The sequence below is a fragment of the Lepidochelys kempii genome, chromosome 2 (assembly GCF_965140265.1).
Source record: "Lepidochelys kempii isolate rLepKem1 chromosome 2, rLepKem1.hap2, whole genome shotgun sequence".
NCBI classification, from domain to species: domain Eukaryota; kingdom Metazoa; phylum Chordata; order Testudines; family Cheloniidae; genus Lepidochelys; species Lepidochelys kempii.
In genome coordinates, this window is record NC_133257.1 from 142,466,874 (window position 1) to 142,487,096 (window position 20,223).

At 49.3% G+C, this 20,223-nt stretch overlaps 1 protein-coding gene across 1 annotated transcript; it reads left to right on the forward strand.

Annotated features, from left to right (window-relative positions):
- The first annotated feature begins 1,382 nt into the window (after positions 1-1,382).
- On the forward strand, positions 1,383-19,750 carry LOC140905976 (serine/threonine-protein kinase SBK2-like). Its single transcript, XM_073329468.1, has 4 exons — positions 1,383-1,490; positions 17,413-17,587; positions 18,019-18,221; positions 18,667-19,750. The coding sequence occupies exons 1-4, from the start codon at positions 1,383-1,385 to the stop codon at positions 19,234-19,236; spliced, it is 1,056 nt and encodes a 351-aa protein (XP_073185569.1). The 3' UTR covers positions 19,237-19,750.
- Positions 19,751-20,223: the final 473 nt, after the last annotated feature.

A 20,223-nucleotide genomic window follows, 5' to 3' on the forward strand; every position in this document is an offset into this window, starting at 1 on the left:
TCTCTCTCTTCCCACAAGTCCATGATGAGGAGAAAACAGCTAAGTCCCGGCCAAGGAGACAACCTCTACACAGGGGTCAGCTGGCTGCAGCTGTGGGGCATACCCCTGGGTAGGTCAGTGCAGCTGCCATTGTGGATTTCCATCTTCCCCAGTGGCACCAGCAGATGCAACGGTCACTGTGAATTGGCTGGGCCCACGAGGCCCCACTGTGATAGAATCGTAGAATCACAGATTATCAGGGTTGGAAGGGACCTCAGGAGGTCATCTAGTCCAACCCCCTGCTCAAAGCAGGACCAATCCCCAACTAAATCATCCCAGCCAGGGCTTTGTCAAGCCTGACCTTAAAAATATCTAAGGAAGGAGATTCCACCACCTCCCTAGGTAACGCATTCCAGTGTTTCACCACTCTCCTAGTGAAAAAGTTTTTCCTAATATCCAACCTAAACCTCCCCCACTGAAACTTAAGACCATTGCTCCTTGTTCTGTCATCAGCTACCACTGAGAAAAGGCCCCTGTCACTTTCAGCCCCTCAGGCTCCCCAAGGCAGATAACTGTGACTGAAGGGACTTTTGCTGCTCAGCAGCCATGGTGCCGTTCTGGAGAGTGGTGCTGTGCTCTTCCACAGTGGGTGTGGCTCCAGAAGGCCCTTTCCTTGGGCACTGTCCCACTGATCACTGCCTCTGCAAGCATCACTGAGGGCAGGGGGCAGGGCAGGGTGGGGGTTTGAGGAGCTGAGGCGGTGCTAATGGGAGCTGATGTGGTGTCCAGTGATTACTACACAGTTAGGTCAGTTTAACTACATCACTCAGGGCCCTGAAAAATTTCACACCCTGGGTGATGTAATTAAGCCTGAGCCCTGGTGTAGACACCACTTTGCTGACCGAAAGAATTCTTCCATTGACTTAGCTACTGCCTCTCGGAGAGGTGGATTTACTACAGCGAGGGAAGAATCCCTCCTGTCTCTGTAATAAGTGTCCCCACTACTGGGCTACAACGGCGCCTGTAAGAGCTCTGCTTTGTTCTGTGTCAGGTTCCAACTTGCAACTGGCTGTGCACAGCAAGCGCTTCACAGCGCCTTGCCAGGAAAGCTCAACCCTTAAAGGCACAGTCCCCAATTCCACTGATCGAGCCCCAAACCCCAGGTGCCCTCCCAACCCCGAGCATCCCTGAGGTTCATGGGATTAAGACTCCGTGGGCAGCAGTAGCCCCATTCCAAGCACTGTGAGGGCAGAGGACCCAGTATCACCCTCCTTTCCATGTGCCCTATCAGATAGATAACACACCAGGCACCTCCCCTCTGCTGTCACCTTCAAAGCAGAAGCAGCAAGTCCCCCAGGGCCAGAAATATGGGGAGGGGGCGGAGCGTCACGCTCAGCCCCGTAATGCCTGAAAGCCCCTCCAGCTGCACAGCGCAGACTGAGCTGAACCCTGCAGCAGCAACAGGAGAAGCAGGACAGCCTGCAGCAGTCAATCCTGAGCTGCTGGAGAAGGTGAGAGCCTTGGGGCAGGCGGGGGAGTGGGGGTCATGCAGTCCAGTCACTGTCAAAGAGAAAGGATAGGCACACAAAGAGGCATGACTAGGTATCCCCAAAACCAGCACCAGAAAGCAGGGGTAATGCACTGCACAACATGGAGCCCAGCACTTCCAGACATCTAGCAGCCAGTGCCATCTGATCAACAGTGAGACTGTTACACGGTTCTGCTTGGTGAGATTGTTACGTGGCTTTATCCAGTGAGATCACTATGCAGTTCTGCCTGGTGAGATAATTTAACAGCTCTGTCCTGGTGAAACTGTTATACAGTTCTATCCTGGAGAGATCGTTAGATAGTTTTGTCGGGTAAGATTGTTACATAGTTTTATCCGGTGAGATTGTTATACTGCTCTGTCTGGGTGAAAATGTTACACAGCTTTGTCCCAGTGAGATCATTACATGGTTCTGCCCAGGGAGATTAAGAACTGGTTCGCTGACTGATCTTAAAAAACCAAAGACAGATTATTAGGCCAGAAGAGACCACTGTGATCATTTAGTCAGATCCCCCTAGAACTTCCCTGAATTAGTTCCTGTTTGAACTACAGCATGTCTTTGAAAAAATCTTTCAATCTTGATTTTAAAATTTCTAGTGTTGGAGAATCCACCATGACCCTTGTTAAATTATTCCAGTGATTAACTACCCTCATTTTTAAAAAAGTATACCTTATTTTGAGTCCGAATTTGTTGGATCTTTTTATGCCTTTGTCAGCTAAATTGAAGAACTCATTATCAAATAGGTTTCAGAGTAACAGCCGTGTTAGTCTGTATTCGCAAAAAGAAAAGGAGTACTTGTGGCACCTTAGAGACTAACCAATTTATTTGAGCATCAAATAGTTCACCATTGAGGGACTTACAGCCTATAATTAACTCACCGTTAACTTTCTCTTTGATAAACTAAATAGACTGAGTTCTTTAAGTATATCACTATAAGGCATGTATTCTAATCCTTTTATTATCGATCTTTTCTGAGCCCTCTACAATATATCAACATACTTCTTGAACTGTGGACACCAGAACTGGAAATGGTAGCCCAGTAGCGGTCAGACCTGTGCCAAACACAGAAGTAATATAGCCTCTCTACTCTGCTCTAGATTCCCTTGTTTATACAGCCAAGGACTGAATTAGCCCTTTAGGGCACAGTGTTGCATAGGGAGCTCATGTTCAGTTGATTATCCACCATGACCCCTAAGTTTTTTTCAGAGTCACTGTTTCCCAGGATAGAGTCCCCCATCCTGTAAGTATGACCTACATTCTTCATTCCTAGATGTATGACTTTACATTTGGCCATATTAAAACACTTATTGTTTGCTTGTTTACCAAGCAATCCAGATCACTCTGTATCACTGACCTGTCTTTTCATTTACCACTCCCCCAATCTTTGGGTCATCTGCAATCTTTGTCAGTAATACTTTGAAGTTTTCTTGCAGGTCACTGATAAAAATGATAAATAGCATAGGGTCAAGAACTGATCCTTACAGGATCTCACTGCAAATGACCCTATCGATAATGACTCCCCCTTTATTATTATTTTTGAGACATATCACTTAGCCAGTTTTTAATCCATTTAATGTGTGCCATATTGAATTTGTATCAATGTCATGTTGAATTTGTATGAATAGTTATCAGTGGGGAACGATCATGGAATGGGGGTGTTTCTAGTAGGGTTCCACCGGAATTGGTACTCGGCCTGACACTATTCAATATTTTTATCAATGATCTGGAAGTAAATATAAAATCACTGCTAATAAAATTTGTGAGTGACACAAGGATTGGCAGAGTGATAAATAAAGACAAGCACAGGGCAGTGATACAGAGCAGTCTGAATGGCTTGATAAGTTGGGCCAATTCAAACAAAATGTTTTTTAATATAGAGCTGGGTAAAACAATTTTGGTGAGTGGTATGTTCACCAAAAAAAAAAAAAAAAAATGCCTTTTGGGGACATCAGAACTATTTGGGAATTTAGGTTGAAGTTGGCCAGAAAAGGAAATTTTTTATTTTGATGTTTCATTCTGAAACAGCGTTTTGTTTTAAATTTAGCTATTTAAAAAAAACAAAACACCAAAAAGGGTGAAACACCTCTAAAAATGATCCATAACAAAATGAAAAATCACTTTGGGTCAAAAGAAATGTTTAGCTCAAACAAAAATGTTTTTTTTTTCATTTATTTTTGTTTTGATGGGAAAAACCAAAAACTCCTCAGTTTTGGTTCAAACTGAACAGATAGTTTTTTAGGATTTTCACAGTTTGGCTCCTGAACCCCAGAATTAATTATTCACTCAGCTCCATTTTAATACAGCCAAATGCAAAGTAATACACCTAGGAACAAGGAATGCAGGCCATACCTACAGAATTGGGGAGTGTATCCTGAAAAGCAGTGACTCTTAAAATGATTTACGGGGTCATAATGGACAAGTAACTCAGCATGAGCTCCCAATGCAATGGTGTGGGAGAAAGGGCTAATGAAATCCTTGGATGTATAAATAAGGCAGTAGGGTGTAGGAATAGGGAGGTGATTTGTATTTGGCATTGGTGAGACCAATACAGGAATACTGTGTCCAATTCTGGTTTCAACATTCTAAAAAGGATGTTGAAAAACTGGAGAGGGTAAAAGAGCCACAAAAATGATTTGTGGACTGGAGAAAATGCCTTAGACCTGCTCTACACTAGAAAATTAGGTTGGTTTAACTATGTTGGTCAGTGGTGTGAAAAATCCACACCCCTGAGTGGCATTGTTAAGCCGACCTAAGTCCCTATATAGACAGGGCTAGGTCAATGGAAGAAATCTTCTTTCAACCTAGCTGTTGCCTCTCTGGGAGATGGATTATGTAAATTAATGGGAGAGGCTCCCCTGTCAACTTTGGTAGTGTCTACAGCTGTGCAGCTGTACTGTTTTAAGTGTAGATAAGCCTTTAGAGTGAAAGACTTAAAGAGCCCAATCTGTTTAATTTATCAAAAGGAAGACCAGGAAGAGAGCTGATTACAGTGTACAAACACCTTCATGGAGAGAAAACATAGGATACTAAAGGACTTGTTAATCTAGCATAGAAAGGCATCACAAGAACCAGCTCCTGGAAGCTGAAGCCAGACAAATTCAAACTGGAAATAAGACACACAATTTTTTAACAGTGAGGGTGATTAACTATTGGACCAAACAACAAAAGGGATGTGGTGGAGTCTCCATCTCTTGAAATCTTTAGATCAAGACTGTACACATTTCTGGACAAACGCACCATATCACCTGTGGGTGAACACTTTTCACAAAAGGATCACTCCATATCTGATCTTTTGGTCCTCGTCCTCAAAGGAAACCTGCACAACACCTTCACAAGATGAGCCTGGGAACTTAAATTCATAACTTTGTTAGACACTAAAAATCATGGTTTTAATAAAGACACTGGATTTATGGCTCATTACAACACTGGATTTATGCCCCTCTCCTTTTTTGTCATATTACTGCAGGAGTGTTTAATGGGCCCCTTCACCTTGAATGGTCCTTTAGAATACGTGTTAACTACTTATGCTAAACAATTTGTTCCACTTTGTATATAGCTGTAACACTCTGAGGCCTGGTCTACACCATAAAATTAGGTTGTCTTAACTATGTTGCATAGGGCTGAAAAGCCACACCCCATGGCAGTGTGGTTAAGCCAACCTAACCCTCACTGTAGACCACACTAGGCTGACAGAAAAATTTGCCCTTTGACCTAGCTACCACCTCTTGGGGAGGTGGATTATTTGTGTTGATGGGAGAGCCCCGCCCCTCCATTGGCATGGGTAGCGTCTACACTGAAGTGCTACAGTGGTGTGGCTGCAGCTGTGTCGCTGTAGCATTTTAAGTTTAGACCTAGACAGTGTACTTTTCCCAGACCTGAAGGAGAGCTTTTTGTGCCTCAAAACCTTGTCTCTCTGATCAGCAGAAGTTGGTCCAACAACAGATATTACCTTACCCACCTTGTCTCTCTGGAAGATATGCTTTAGCCAGAGAAGTTATAGAGCTCGATACACAGGTAACTGTGTGAAAGTGTGAAATTCTATGGCCTGTGTCAAGGTTCCTCCCCCACTCTGAACTCTAGGGTACAGATGTGGGGACCTGCATGAAAACCTCCTAAGCTTACTTTTACCAGGTTAGGTTAAAACTTCCCCAAGGTACAAATTAATTTTATCCTTTGTCCTTGGAATATCCACTGCCACCACCAAACTCTAACTGGGTTTACTGGGAAGCGTAGTTTGGACACATCTTTCCCCCCAAAATCCTCCCAACCCTTGCACCCCACTTTCTGGGAAAGGTTTGGTAAAAATCCTCACCAATTTGCATAGGTGACCACAGACCCAAACCCTTGGATCTGAGAACAATGAAAAAGCATTCAGTTTTCTTACAAGAAGACTTAATAGAAATAGAAGTAAATAGGAGTAAAGGAATCACCTCTGTAAAATCAGGATGGTAGATACCTTACAGGGTAATTAGAATCAAAACATAGAGAATCCCTCTAGGCAAAACCTTAAGTTACAAAAAAGACACAGGCAGAAATAGTCATTCTATTCAGCACAATTCTTTTCTCAGCCATTTAAAGAAATCATAATCCAACACATACCTAGCTAGATTACTTACTAAAGTTCTAAGACTCCATTCCTGGTCTATCCCCGGCAAAAGCAGCATACCGACAGACACAGACCCTTTGTTTCTCTCCCTCCTCCCAGCTTTTGAAAGTATCTTGTCTCCTCATTGGTCATTTTGGTCAGGTGCCAGCGAGGTTACCTTTAGCTTCTTAACCCTTTACAGGTGAGAGGATTTTTCCTCTGGCCAGGAGGGATTTTAAAGGGGTTTACCCTTCCCTTTATATTTATGACACACCCCCCCAATCTCAGCCAGAGTGAAATATTCCTTAGATATTTCTTCCTGGAGCTCTAGGAAAAACAGAGTTAATAAGACACATGCATCTCTAAATATACTACCAAATACATAAAGACTAACAATATTTTCCACATCTCAAGGACGATTTTAACCAGTTGATTCTGGGAAACCTTCACGGGAGAGTGCATCAGCCACTCTGTTAGAAGCTCCTGAGATGTCGAAATCAAAATCTTGGAGAGCTAAACTCCACCGAAGAAGTTTTTTGTTATTTTCTTTGATGGTGTAAAGCCACTTCAGTGCAGCATGGTCGGTTTGCAGGTGGAAATGCCGTCCCCAATCATATGGGCGTAGCTTTTCCAGAGCTTAGACTATGGCGTAACATTCTTTTTCACTGACTGACTAGTTGCTTTCCCTCTCAGACAGTTTTTTTGCTGAGAAACACTACAGGGTGGAATTCTTGATCAGGTCCTTCCTGCATTAAAACTGCTCCCACACCACGCTCGGAACATCTGTGGTTACTAGGAACCGTTTGTCAAAGTCTGGGGCCCTTAGTACAGGGTCAGACATGAGTGTCGCTTTAAGCTTGTTAAAGGCCTTCTGACACTTTTCGGTCCACTGAACGGCATTTGGCTGTTTCTTTTTGGTTAGGTCTGTCAGTGGGACCGTGATTTGGCTGTATTGCGGTACAAATTGTCTGTAATAACCAGACAAGCCTAAGAAGGATTGAACCTGTTTCTTTGACTTTGGGACAGGCGACTTTTGGATAGCATCTACTTTGGCCTGTAGGGGGCTGATAGTTCCTTGACCCACCTGGTGTCCAAGGTAAGTCACTCTGTTTAGGCCTATTTGACACTTCTTAGCCTTAACAGTTAGTCCTGCCTCCCTTATGTGCTCAAGGACTTTTTTCAGATGTTCCAGGTGTTCTGCCCAGGAATCCAAAAATATGGCCACATCGTCAAGGTAGGCGACTGCATATTCTCCAAATCCCGCTAGGAGACCATCTACAAGTCTTTGGAAGGTGGCGGGTGCATTTTGCAGCCCAAAACGGAGGACATTAAATTCATACAGCCCGAGATGTGTGATGAAGGCTGACCTATCCTTGGCAGATTCATCTAGCGGTACCTGCCAGTACCCCTTGGTTAAGTCCAAGGTAGAGATGAACTGGGCCCGTCCCAGTTTCTCTAATAGTTCATCTGTGCGTGGCATTGGATAGTTGTCTGGGCGAGTTACAGCATTTAGCTTACGGTAGTCCATGCAAAAACATATCTCCCCATCTGGTTTGGGAACTAGAACCACTGGAGATGCCCATGCACTTTTAGAGGGGCGGATTACACCCATCTGTAACATATCCTGGATCTCCCGTTCTATAGCAGTTTTAGCTTCAGGAGACACCCCGTAAGGTTGGACTTTAATTGGGCGAGCATTACCTGTGTCAATGGAGTGGTATGCCCGTTCAGTCAGTCCTGGGGTGGCTGAGAACGTTGGCGCATAGCTAGTGCACAGCTCCTGGATCTGCTGTCGCTGCATACGCCCAAGGGTCATGGAGAGGTTCACCTCTTCCACACCACCAGCACTTTTCCCTTCATAGTAGACACCTTCAGGCCACTCAGCGTCGTCTCCTCCCTGGGCTGTAAACTGACAAACCTTTAATTCTCTGGAATAAAAGGGCTTTAGAGAATTAATATGGTACACCTTAGGCTTTCGGTTGGAGGTGGGGAATGCTATGAGATAATTAACAGCTCCCAGGAGCTCCTGGACCATGAATGGCCCTTCCCACGATGCTTCCATTTTATGGGCCTAGAGTGCCTTTAAGACCATGACCTGGTCTCCTACTTTGAAGGAACGCTCTCTGGCATGTTTATCATACCAGGCTTTTTGCTCTTTTCGAGCATCCTGTAGATTTTCTTTAGCAAGGGCTAAAGAGGTTCAGAGGGTGTTTTGTAGGTTGGTGACAAAGTCCGGAATGTTAGTTCCTGGAGAAGGTGTAAATCCCTCCCATTGCTGCTTCACCAACTGTAATGGCCCCTTAACCTCACGGCCATATACAAGTTCAAATGGGGAAATCCCTAAACTGGGGTGTGGTACAGCTCTGTAGGCAAAGAGCAACTGCTGCAACACTGGGTCCCAATCATTGGAGTGCTCATTTACGAATTTACGTATCATGGCCCCCAAAGTTCCATTAAACTTCTCCACCATGCCATTTGTTTGATGATGGTAAGGAGTGGCAACCAAGTGATTTACCCCATGAGCTTCCCAAAAGTTTTCTATGGTTCCTGCCAGGAAATTAGTCCCTGCATCTGTGAGGATGTCAGAGGGCCAACCTACCCTGGCAAAAATGTCTGCTAGTGCCTGGCACACACTTTTAGCCCTGGTGTTGCTTAGAGCTACTGCTTCCGGCCATCGGGTGGCAAAATCCATGAAAGTCAGTATGTACCGCTTTCCTCTGGGTTTCTTTTTCGGAAAAGGACCCAGAATATCCACAAGATATCCATCAAGAAACATCCTTGCCCATTCCCTCCCAGTGGAATGACTCCCCCAAACGGTCTTTGGTCCTGTTCACCCCAGCATGGCCACTAGGGTGATCGTGGGCTAAGCTCAAGAGCTTGGCCCGGTATTTAGTTGGAACTACCAACTGTCTCTGAGGATGCCAGTCTTCCTGGTGTCCACCAGAAAGAGTTTCCTTGTATAAAAGTCCTCTTTCTACAACAAACCTGGATCGATTAGAAGAGCTGAGAGGCAGTGGGTTGCTCCGTGCCGCCGTCCAAGCTCTCTGGAGGCTTTCATCTGCTTCCTGTTCGGTCTGGAACTGTTCCCTTGATGCTGGAGACATCAGTTCCTCATTGGATTGTGGACCTATGCTTGGTCCCTCTGGAAGCGATGTAGGAAGCGATGTAGGGGATGGGGCTGTTTCCGTTGACTGAACCGCTCTCCGCTGGTGCGCTATGTTGGGATTCAGGCTCCGGCTGAGCCTCTTGTGTAGGGTTATGGGCTGCTGCCGGTTCAGGTTCGGTGGGGCCCTCTGGTGTTGAGTTTGCAAGTACTGGATTCAGTGCTAGCAATGTGTCTGGTGCTGGTTGTTCCGCTGGTTCCGGTTCTGGGACTGGTTCCATCTGGGTCTCTGGGACTGGATCCACTACTGCTGTTGCAGACCTTGGACTGAGGCCCGGGTCCATCACCTCTGACAGGGTCCTGATAGAAGTTTCCAGAACAGAGCTAGGCCTCACGGCTTGTTTAGCCTGGCTACGGGTGACCATTCCAACCCTCTTGGCCCACTTCACATGATTGGCCAAGTCTTCCCCCGACAGCATGGGGATGGAATAATCATCATAGACTGCAAAAGTCCATGGTCCTGACCAGCCCTTGTACTGGACAGGCAACTTGGCTGTAGGCAAATTGAAAGAGTTGGACTTGAAGGGTTGAATCGTCACTTGGATCTCTGGGTTGATTAAATTGGGGTCCACTAAGGAAGCATGGATAGCTGACACTTGTGCTCCGGTGTCCCTCCACGCGGTGACCTTCTTCCCGCCCACACTCACCCTTGGAGCGGAGGGAAACTGTATCTGGGCCTGCGGACCTCTGGTGTGATCCCGGTGCAATGAAATGTAATCTGTTGGAGTTCTTGGGGCATTTGGCCTTTACATGCCTCAGCTCGTTACATTTAAAACATCGTCCAGCTGACGGGTCACTGGGGCGAGGTGGGTTGCTGGAGAACGGGGTGGTGGGACGATAAGGGGTCTGGAGGGTACTTTGGGAGGTAGGTGGGGCCTTGGGCGGCCCCCGGTAATAGGGTGTGGTCTGGGGTTGTCTCTTCTGGTCTCCGCTCCAACTGCGACCGGTTTTCTTCTTCTCTGCCACCTCCACCCATCTGGCTCCAATCTCTCCTGCCTCGATTACAGTTTTGGGCTTCCCATCTAGGATGTATCTTTCTATTTCCTCAGGAACACACTCTAAGAATAGTTCCATTTGCATTAGGAAGGGCAAATTTACTGGAGATTCAACACTTGCTCCTGATATCCAGGCTTCCCAATGTTTCACAATGTGGTAGGCATGTCGGGTAAATGACACGACTGGTTTCCACCTTAGGGCTCTGAAGCTCCGACGAGAATGCTCGGGTGTTATCCCCATTCTGACTCTCGCCTTGGATTTAAACAGTTCATACTTGTTCATGTGTTCTTTAGGCATTTCAGCTGCCACCTCAGCTAAGGGTCCACTGAGCTGTGGCCTCAGCTCTACCATGTATTGGTCAATAGAGATGTTGTACCCAAGGCAGGCCCTTTCGAAGTTTTCTAAGAAGACCTCAGTATTATCACCTGCCTTGTAGGTGGGGAATTTCTGGGTTGGGGAGTGGTACCTGGAGAAGGATTGCTAGGGTTTGTTGGTATATTCTGCTGAGCCTTTACTTTCTCCATCTCCAATGCATGCTTCCTCTCTTTTTCCTTTTCCTCCTTCTCCAGCCGCATAAGTTCTATCTGTCTTTCATGTTCCCTTTGTTTTTCCTCAGCCTGAAATCTGGCTAATTCCAGCTTTTGTCGAGCCGTACATTTTGTCATCCTAACCTCTCTGTTTTTAACTAACTTTACAAGCGAGGTTTAGAAATAAACAAACAAAACTTGGGCTGTAAAATTTTGCTCTGCTGGAATAGGATACCTATTCTCTGATAGTGATTGTCAGCCTACAGAAAAAGACAATTCCCTTTGTCTCTGCTCTGGCCCCAAATCAAAGCAAAAAACCTCCAACTACTTGGAAACCTGCTTACCAGCAGCCTAAAGGAAAAAAAATTCCTTTTCAAACCAGTGCTCCTTGTAAAAAATTCAAAATCCTAAAAAAAAAAAAAAAAGCCCCTGCCACTTTTGTCTCCAGGCAAATGGGTAGAACACCCCCCCCTATTTACTTTTAGAAAAAAAAACTTCTGGTTTACCAAGACTGTGAATTTCCCTGCAGGAGGTTAAGTACCCTGCCTCCAGGCAAAGAAAACCTGCAATTCACAAAGATAATCCCCTTTTATCTCCACTCTGGCCCCAAAGCAGAGAAAAAACAAGCTGCTTTCCAGCAGCTCCAAAGGAAAAAAAAATTTCCTTTTTAAAAATCTGTATTTCTAGTTCAAAAAATCTCAAATTGATCTCAAAATGACTTCAGGTTAATCCCACCACTCTGCCACCATGTCAAGGTTCCTCCCCCACTCTGAACTCTAGGGTACAGATGTGGGGACCTGCATTAAAACCTCCTAAGCTTACTTTTACCAGCTTAGGTTAAAACTTCCCCAAGGTACAAATTCATTTTATCTTTTGTCCTTGGAATATCCACTGCCACCACCAAACTAACTGGGTTTACTGGGAAGCGTAGTTTGGACACATCTTTCCCCCCAAAATCCTCCCAACCCTTGCACCCCACTTCCTGAGAAAGGTTTGGTAAAAATCCTCACCAATTTGCATAGGTGACCACAGACCCAAACCCTTGGATCTGAGAACCATGAAAAAGCATTCAGTTTTCTTACAAGAAGACTTTTAATAGAAATAGAAGTAAATAGGAGTAAAGGAATCACCTCTGTAAAATCAGGATGGTAGATACCTTACAGGGTAATTAGAATCAAAACATAGAGAATCCCTCTAGGCAAAACCTTAAGTTACAAAAAAGACACACAGGCAGAAATAGTCATTCTATTCAGCACAATTCTTTTCTCAGCCATTTAAAGAAATCATAATCCAACACATACCTAGCTAGATTACTTACTAAAAGTTCTAAGACTCCATTCCTGGTCTATCCCCGGCAAAAGCAGCATACAGACAAACACAGATCCTTTGTTTCTCTCCCTTCTCCCAGCTTTTGAAAGTATCTTGTCTCCTCATTGGTCATTTTGGTCAGGTGCCAGCGAGGTTACCTTTAGCTTCTTAACCCTTTACAGGTGAGAGGATTTTTCCTCTGGCCAGGAGGAATTTTAAAGCGGTTTACCCTTCCCTTTATATTTATGACAGCCTGTGATACACAGGAAGTTAGACTACATGGACCCTTCTGGCTTTAAAATCTATGGGTCTATGAATGTACGGTTACATAATTCTGTCTCAGTGAGATCATTACATGGCTCTGTCTAACTTTGGCTCCTGGAATGTATGGAGTGCCCCTTTTTTGACACTCATGTGCCAATCAGCCTAGTAAAAGTACCAGTTACCAACCCAGGAGACAATGTTACCCATCCAGGAGTAGATTCCTCTGGTGATAACTGTGGGATGAGGGTGCTGGCTGAGACTTTGTACTCCCATGGCCTCTCTCCTCTGCACAGATGTTCAGGAGCATTTTCTAAGAATGGGGGATTTTCCTGGAGTGACCTTGGCTTGCATTTTATATCCTCCCTCTTCTTCCCAACCACTGCTACACCAGCTGGTGCTCTCCAGAAAAGTCTGGCACCAAACACATGTGTGGGCCCCCATGGGGAATGATTGTAAAAGACAGGAGGGGAGGTCGGTCCCCGGAGCAAGGCAGGGGCTGGGGCAAGCACAACAGAGCAGGAGGGGGTGGACAGGATCGTCCCCAGGGCGGCACATAACCGGTACCTACCTCTGTCTGCTGGAGCTGGGTCTTTGGGAGCCAGTTCTCTCTCTCTCCAGCTGAGCTGCAGCTCCTCCAAGCAGCAGCAACTGCTCTTCCTACCCTCCTGACGGGGAGGCTGACTGCGGTTACTCCTGTAGTCAGATTTTTAGTGTCTGGTCGGCAGTACTGACAGGACATTGCCAGGTCTGCTTTTTGACTGGACTTTCCAGGTGAAAATCAGACACCTGGCAACAGGGGCACCAGAAAGGGGGTGGGGCAGGGGGCCATGGCCCCATCACTTTTAGCCCTCCCACTTTTTTCCTGCCATAAGGATGCAATGCGGGGCCGGAGAGGAGAGAGCGGTGGGCAGGGCCTTGGGGGAAGAGGCCAAGCGAGGGCCAGGCTTTAGGGCGGAGAGGGGGTGGAGCATAGGCAGGGCCACAGGGAGTGGAATGGAGCAGGGGGATGGGGCCACAGTCTGGGCGCGGGTGGTCCCACCCACTTTGAGGGAGCTTCCAGTGCTGCTGCCTGGCAACCATAATGGGCCCCTTCAACGGTGCCATTGGTGCTACTGTAAACCTGGTGCTGCTCTCCAAATAAGTCAAAGGTGTAGATCTGTAGGTGCATGGAGTGTGGGATGTACTCAGGACCTACAGTAACTAACAATAACCAATAATAATCATTCATCCTACAGCACCTGTTTTTTGTTCAGGAAGGAGCTGAATTGCAGCTGCCTATCAGGTGATTCAGCATATCCAGTTACTGCATTTAATACAGTTCCAAGGACAACACAGCCAGACCATCTCCTATCCTCATGTACTACCTCAACCCCTAACCTGCCCAAGGAAGAGAGGTGGGCTAGATCCCAGGAGTGTGGTTCCCAAACACCCTGTTCTAACCCACTAGATCACACTCCTCTCCCAAAGCTGGGGATAGGAGCCTGACTCCCAGCTCTTGTGCTCTAATCACACAGCCTTCCATGTAAGCATTAGCTGTATTGCCGATAACAATAATAGCATTGATAGTAATCAGCTGAAAAGAGAGAGATGCAGTGTATGAGCAGGAAAGGGCATGTGACCTGCCAGGCTGTGGGGAAAGCAGACTGTTCTACCCCAGAGGCATGCGGAGGGCAGGGAGAAGCAGAGGGGCAGTGTCATCTCCTGTGTGGGAGGTGGGTGCACCAGGGATATGGATGACTTACGTTCTCTGATGGATCCATTTTCCAGAGATGATCATAATCATTTTAATTCCCACACTCTGCACCCAGCCCCTATGCCCATCCTCACCAATGGGCTCAGACCTGTCAGTGAGGGCTCCTCACCTGGGCAAGGGCTGCAGCTGACCCTGAAAGCAAGCGGTGCTGAGTCTCAGCCCATATGACAGGCTTTGGTGGGTTCTGGGGGTCTTGGCTCCTTCTCTCAATTCTGGGTAAATGCGGGGTAGGGGAGATACGAGTTTTTTGCACTCCTGACTGGGGCCAGGTTTCCAGAGATTCCCTTATCTGTGCTCACTGAGAAGCTAGCCCCAACTGGGGAGGCTGAGCCCCATCACATCAGGCCCTGAGCTCTTGTGCAAATCTGGTCCTTAGAGCTTTCCCTAGCTGTAGCAATTTCATGGCTAAATCACTAGATTCCAGAGTTCTGGTCTAATTTAGCAACAGCAGAGGGTGCGGGGAGGAAGGAGGAGGCACAAGCTTTGGCTTCTGATTTAGATGAAGCGATGTAAACCCAAGGGAAAAGGCTACAAACCTTTTATTCTTGCTCATTCTCCCAACGCTGCACCTGCCTGTATAGCAGCATGATGCCGCTCACTCAATAGAGTCAGAGTTTTTCAGGGCAAAGGTCCTAGCAGGCCCATGGGGCTCTGACCTCTTGTGTCTGGCTTAGACACTTGGGGCAAGGTGTTCTGACCTACCAGTCCAGTGTGTACCACAGTCCAGCCAAGTGACTAGTGCTGCTGCCTAAGGCTGGGACCCTGTTAGCTCGAGCTATAGAGGATGGTCTGTGCTGCTGACTCAGGAACGTTGCCCACTGAGGTGCTGTGACTGGGGGTCATTATAGAGGCTGCTCTGGGCTGGGCTGTAGGGGACAGAGGGACTGGATCCTGCCCCCAGAGCTCTGTGGATGGTGAGCAGCTTAGAAGCACTGAAATCCCAGGATAGAGCAGGATCAGAGCGAGGGGCCTGTCAGGAAAGCAGAGCCTAGAGACAATTGCTACAAACCGCATAGGGCAGACTCGGGCCCCATGGCACTGCACCAGCTCCAGAGAGAGGACTTGGAGCAGGGGAGGGAGGAAAGGGGTAGAGTCACACACAGCTCTACACCCAATGTGCCCGGAACCAGCTGTGTGTCCAGCTCTCTGGGAAACTTGGCATGAGAGTGAGTTGCGTCAGTTAACCCTCTGATGTCATTTGACACTGGATAGCTAGCTAGATAAGATTAGATTAGATGATAGATCGGTGAAGAGCATCTAATCACTATACAATGATATCCAAACTTCAGATCACACAAGTCAGAAATAATCAGTTGAGAGTTTGGTTTCAATGGACTTGAGGGGCTAGGCTCTGTCCTGATTCCCACCACTGTAAATCCAGAATGACCCCATCCACCCAGTGTGGTTTGCCCTAGTGTCACTATGAGTCTGGCTGCTGGCATCAGGCTGGCAGAAACCAGTGAAGTTCAGGGTGACAGCATGGGACAGATAGACGCTGTAGGGGCCCTAGGGTAGAGCAGAACCAGGGCTTAGCTGCGATGACTAAAAAGAGGGGGCTGGACATGGACAGACCCAATGGCTCTCTGGAACCTGCCCTGCTCAGTGTTGCCACCTGGGCCTCCCCATAGGGCCTGGCCAGGCTAAGCAGTACCAGGTGAAGGCACCCCTAATCAAAAGGGATCAATTCCTGGTCTCTGAGAGTGGGAGGGTCTAATGAGTTGGGCATTGCCCCCTAACCCCACCCCCACTCCCTGTAAAATGTGTCTGAGATGCTCAGGCTCCAGGGGACCTTGCCAGGCTCTGAGTCAGAAGGAAAGTGCAGTGCTTCTAAGTGCGCTCTGCCCTCTCCAAGCCTGGAGGCACCAGGGACCCTGAATGGCGCAGCTGGCAGGGAGGGACGAGTGTGGAGCTGCAGGTCAGGGTGGTGCCACGACCGTCCCAACTGGGCAGGAGGGTGCTCTGTTCAGTGCACAGATGGGGCTGGCTGCCTGGGGATGTTTGGAGCTGCCGCGCCCAGCCAGTGTCCCCAGGAGAGCTGGGGGACATTTTTGTACCAAAAACTTTTTCAGCGAAAAATGCAGATTCAGCGACACTGAAACATTTTGCGAATTCATGTCAGTTTCACCGAGTTCTTTGTTTTGAAAAAACAAACAAAAAAACCTGAACAAATTTAAATGTTTCGATTTTTCTTTGAGTTTGAAATTGCCAGCGACCCAAAAAACATCACTTCTTCCCCCAGCACTAGTCCCAGGCACCCCTGAGCGTGTCCTGAGCAGCAAGGGAGCAGTCACTGGATCCAAGTGCGGATGCCTCAGGAGCCATGTCAGGGCAGGCGGCCAAGCCTCACAGCCAGAGGCTGTGCAGTGGCAAGGGTTTACAGATTTCTCAGGTGTACTGAGGCGTCAGGCCTTGCCCCTTTACACACTGCGCCTCTGGCAGGATCCCTGCAGGGCTTGGGCTGGCAGCACATGAGAGGCACTGTGTAGGGCTGGTGTGCCTTTGGCTCTTACACAGCATCTGCAATAGGAAGGATCCACATGGGCAGGGTTTGGGGTATTTTTCCCAAATACTATACACAGCATGCAAGGTCTAGCCACATCTACACACTGCTGCTCTGGTGGGGGTTTGGTGGCTTCTGAACACAGAACACAGTGAGTGCCCTGTCCATGGGATAATCTGTCCACTCCCCCATTAGGTGGGATCTGGTCTCTCCAGAAGCACTTAGAAGGGCTGCTGGAAGGGCTTTAACTCAGCTCCAAGCCTTAGTCTGAGCCAGAGGGACCCTGCATCTGGGATGCAGAATGAGGCTGGCACATTTGAGCCTCTTGCCATGTGCAGCGGTGATGGCCCAGACCTCACAAGGAGCTGATCCTGGCCCCCACCCACCGAGTTGGGCTGGGGAGGCTTGGGAGGGCTGTTCCTGGCAGCAGTCCCTCCTCCCACTCGAGGCAGCATCTCATTGGCTTGTATGAGATGAATGGGAGTCTCAGCTGCGTTCCCTCTGGACAGTGCCATTCCACCCCGCACTAACCAGCCCCTCGCCCAGGACAAACAAAGGCGGATCAGGTCACCAAGCCAGTTCTCCCCTCGCCTGTCACTTTGTGCCTGCAGTGCAGGAGGCTGCTGGGCAGACAGGGCACCATCACCTGGGTGCTGGGCTAGGCACCATTCTCAACAAGCCCCCATGCTCCTGTAGAGCACTTAGGGATGGGGCGGTGTATAGGGTGCCAGGTCTGGCTCTCTCTGTCCAGTGAGAGCTGCCCCTGGCTCAGCCTGTGGTGTCTCTGCAGGACTCAGCGATGGCCCAGTGCCCAGGAGCAGCGGCATTGGCCATGCTGGATGAGATGCTGGAGATCACGGCCCAGAGCCTGGTGCACGCCGAGGTGGCTGAGCACTACCAGGTCATCCGGGAGCTGGGCAGGGGCAAGTATGGCCATGTGGTGCTGGTGAAACACAGGCAGAGAGGTAAGGAGCTGCTCTCACCTTGGACCTGCACACCACCTCACCTCTGCTCCCCCCGCCCCTCAGCTCCTCTCTCCAACTGCCCCGGGTCAGGCCAATGGTCCCATCTCACCTGGAATCCTCCCTCTAACTGCCCCGGATTAGATCAAATGGGTCCATCTAGTCTGGTATCCCCCACCCCCTGCTGTCCCACGTCAGACCCTGCCCACCCAGCATGCAGCTGGCTGGCCCAATCTCAGGATGGCTAGGAATGGCCATTCCTCTTAACCAGCTCCTACAGTGCACCCCTGCCCTCAGGATCTGGCTAGAGATCCCCCTGTGGCAGTGAGTTCCACAGTTCCATGCCCCGTGTCTGCCCAATGCCCTGCCTGTCTGGCTGGCCATGGTGTGAGCTGCTTTTCAAGGGGAACCTAACCTCTCTCCCGCATCCTCAGGGACCCCCATGGCTCTCAAGCTGCTGCCCAAAGCTCACACCAAGCTGCACACCTTCCTGTATGAGTACTGTGTGGCACTCTCCCTCGCCACCCACCCTGCTATCATCGGCATGTTTGGCATTGCCATTGAGTCCAGCCAATACTACGGCTTTCTCTACGAGCCAGCGCTGCACAGAGACCTCATCTCCATCATCAAACCACGGGTGAGTGCCACCGTGTGGGAACAGGAACTGGGACTCAGCAGCAATCCAGATCCAGGAATGGGAATGAGACATGGGGCCTTCTCCTGTTGGAGGCACTCGCACCCATCTGGCCAATCTGTGGGAGACAAGCTGGCTTAGGAGGTGTCAGGATAGGGCTTTCTCCATTAGGGGGCACCAGCTCTGATCCAGCCCCAGCTTCTGGGACTGGCTGGCGGAGGGGGGCAGGGAATGGGCCCTGCTCAGGGACTGGGCATTGCCCTGCCAGGGGCACCATCTCCTCTCAAGCTGCAGGTTGTGGGGAATGACTGTACCCTGAGAAACCCCATCTCCAGCATTCGAAGTGCCAGAGTTTCCCCTACATGCAAAGCTGGCTGGTGCACGTTCGGCTGGCGGGGCTGCCATGGTGCTGTGGGTTGCAACATCTCCTCTCTCTGTCCCTGCCCAGGATGGGATCCCTGAGCCAGCTGCCAAGCAGTGTGCCAAGCAGCTGGTGAGTGCCCTGGAGTTCATCCACAGCCGGGGGCTGGTGTATCGAGATGTCAAGCCTGAGAACGTGCTGCTCTTTGACCCGGAGTGCCGGCGCATCAAGCTGACCGACTTTGGGCTCACCCGGCCCAAGGGCACCCGGCTCAAGTTGGTGGCTGGGGTGATCCCCTACACTGCTCCAGAGCTGAGCAACACCACCAGTGCCCAGGGCCTGCCCATTGATGCCAGCCTGGATGCCTGGGCCTTTGGTGTGATGCTCTTCTGCCTGCTGACCGGCTACTTCCCCTGGGAGCAAAGTCTGCCAGCTGACCCCTTCTTTGAGGACTTCATGCAGTGGCAGGAGTCGGGCCTGGATGAGGACCTGCCACGCCATTGGAGGCGCCTGACTGCTGAGGCCACCCGCATGCTGCGGAGCCTGTTGGTCCTGGATCCTTCCCAGCGCAGCCCTGTCAGTGGGGCCCTGCACTACGTCAATTGCCCCTGGAGAGTGGAGAACTGGCCTGGTGAGGAGCAGGCTGTGGGGTCCTAGAGAACCTCCTTTGGGGGAATGGAGGCCATCTCCTTGTGGGGCCTGTCTATAGAATGATCAGGATCCAATGCCCCACAACGTGCCTCCAGCAGGACAGGAATACGTTGAAAGGGGCTGTCAAAATAACAGCCATGGCAAGATCTGTTCCAAGGAACTGAGCTCCAGTTCCTGCCGGGCACCAATTCTCTTCTGGGTGCCAAATCCCCCACGGGTGCCAGTTCCCACTGGGCACTGATTCCCCAGTAGACACCAATTCCCCCTGGATACTGATGCCCACTGGGTACCAAATCCACCCTGGCCACTGATTCCCCAATTGGTGCCACTTCCTCCCACCCGGGTGTTGATCCCCTCCAGGCACCAGTTCTCCCCCAGGCACTGATTCAGCAATGGGAGCCAATCCCTGCCCCCCCCCCCCCGCCCCAACTACCATACCCCCTCCCTGATAAAGGCAGGTCTAGTTGCTATGGGGAGCACATCCCCCTGGAGCAGTTTCTGCCCACCGCAGCAATTGAATTGTTACAGAAATAGAAATTTATTCATCAATAAATTCTCATCTGTGGCTCTTTTTCACTTGTAATAAAATCTCCAAGCGGGGGCCTGTATAGTGTGTGAGAACAGGTTACAATGGGCTCTCTTCCTGCTTGGGGGATCCACCCAGGGTCCACTGCAGGGTGCCAGTAAGTAGCTGGGGGACAGGTGCTGGGGAGCCAAGGGGCTGGAAGGAGGCAGCTAGAGGATAGGTTCCAGGTCTGGCAGGAAGCGGGTAGATGGGTATTGGGGGCGGGAAGGAGTTAGAGGGGGGCTGAGGGGCTAGCATGTGGTTGTCATGGGATAGGTGCCAGGTCTTGCTGGAATGGGGTAGCTGGGGACTTGGTGTTGGGATGTAGTTCTGTAGTGTCCTGTCTCTCACTCTCTGTCTCTAGCTAATAAGTGTCCAGCTCAACTGCCAAGACCCCTTGCAGCAGTGCTGGGAACGTGGGAGCCGAG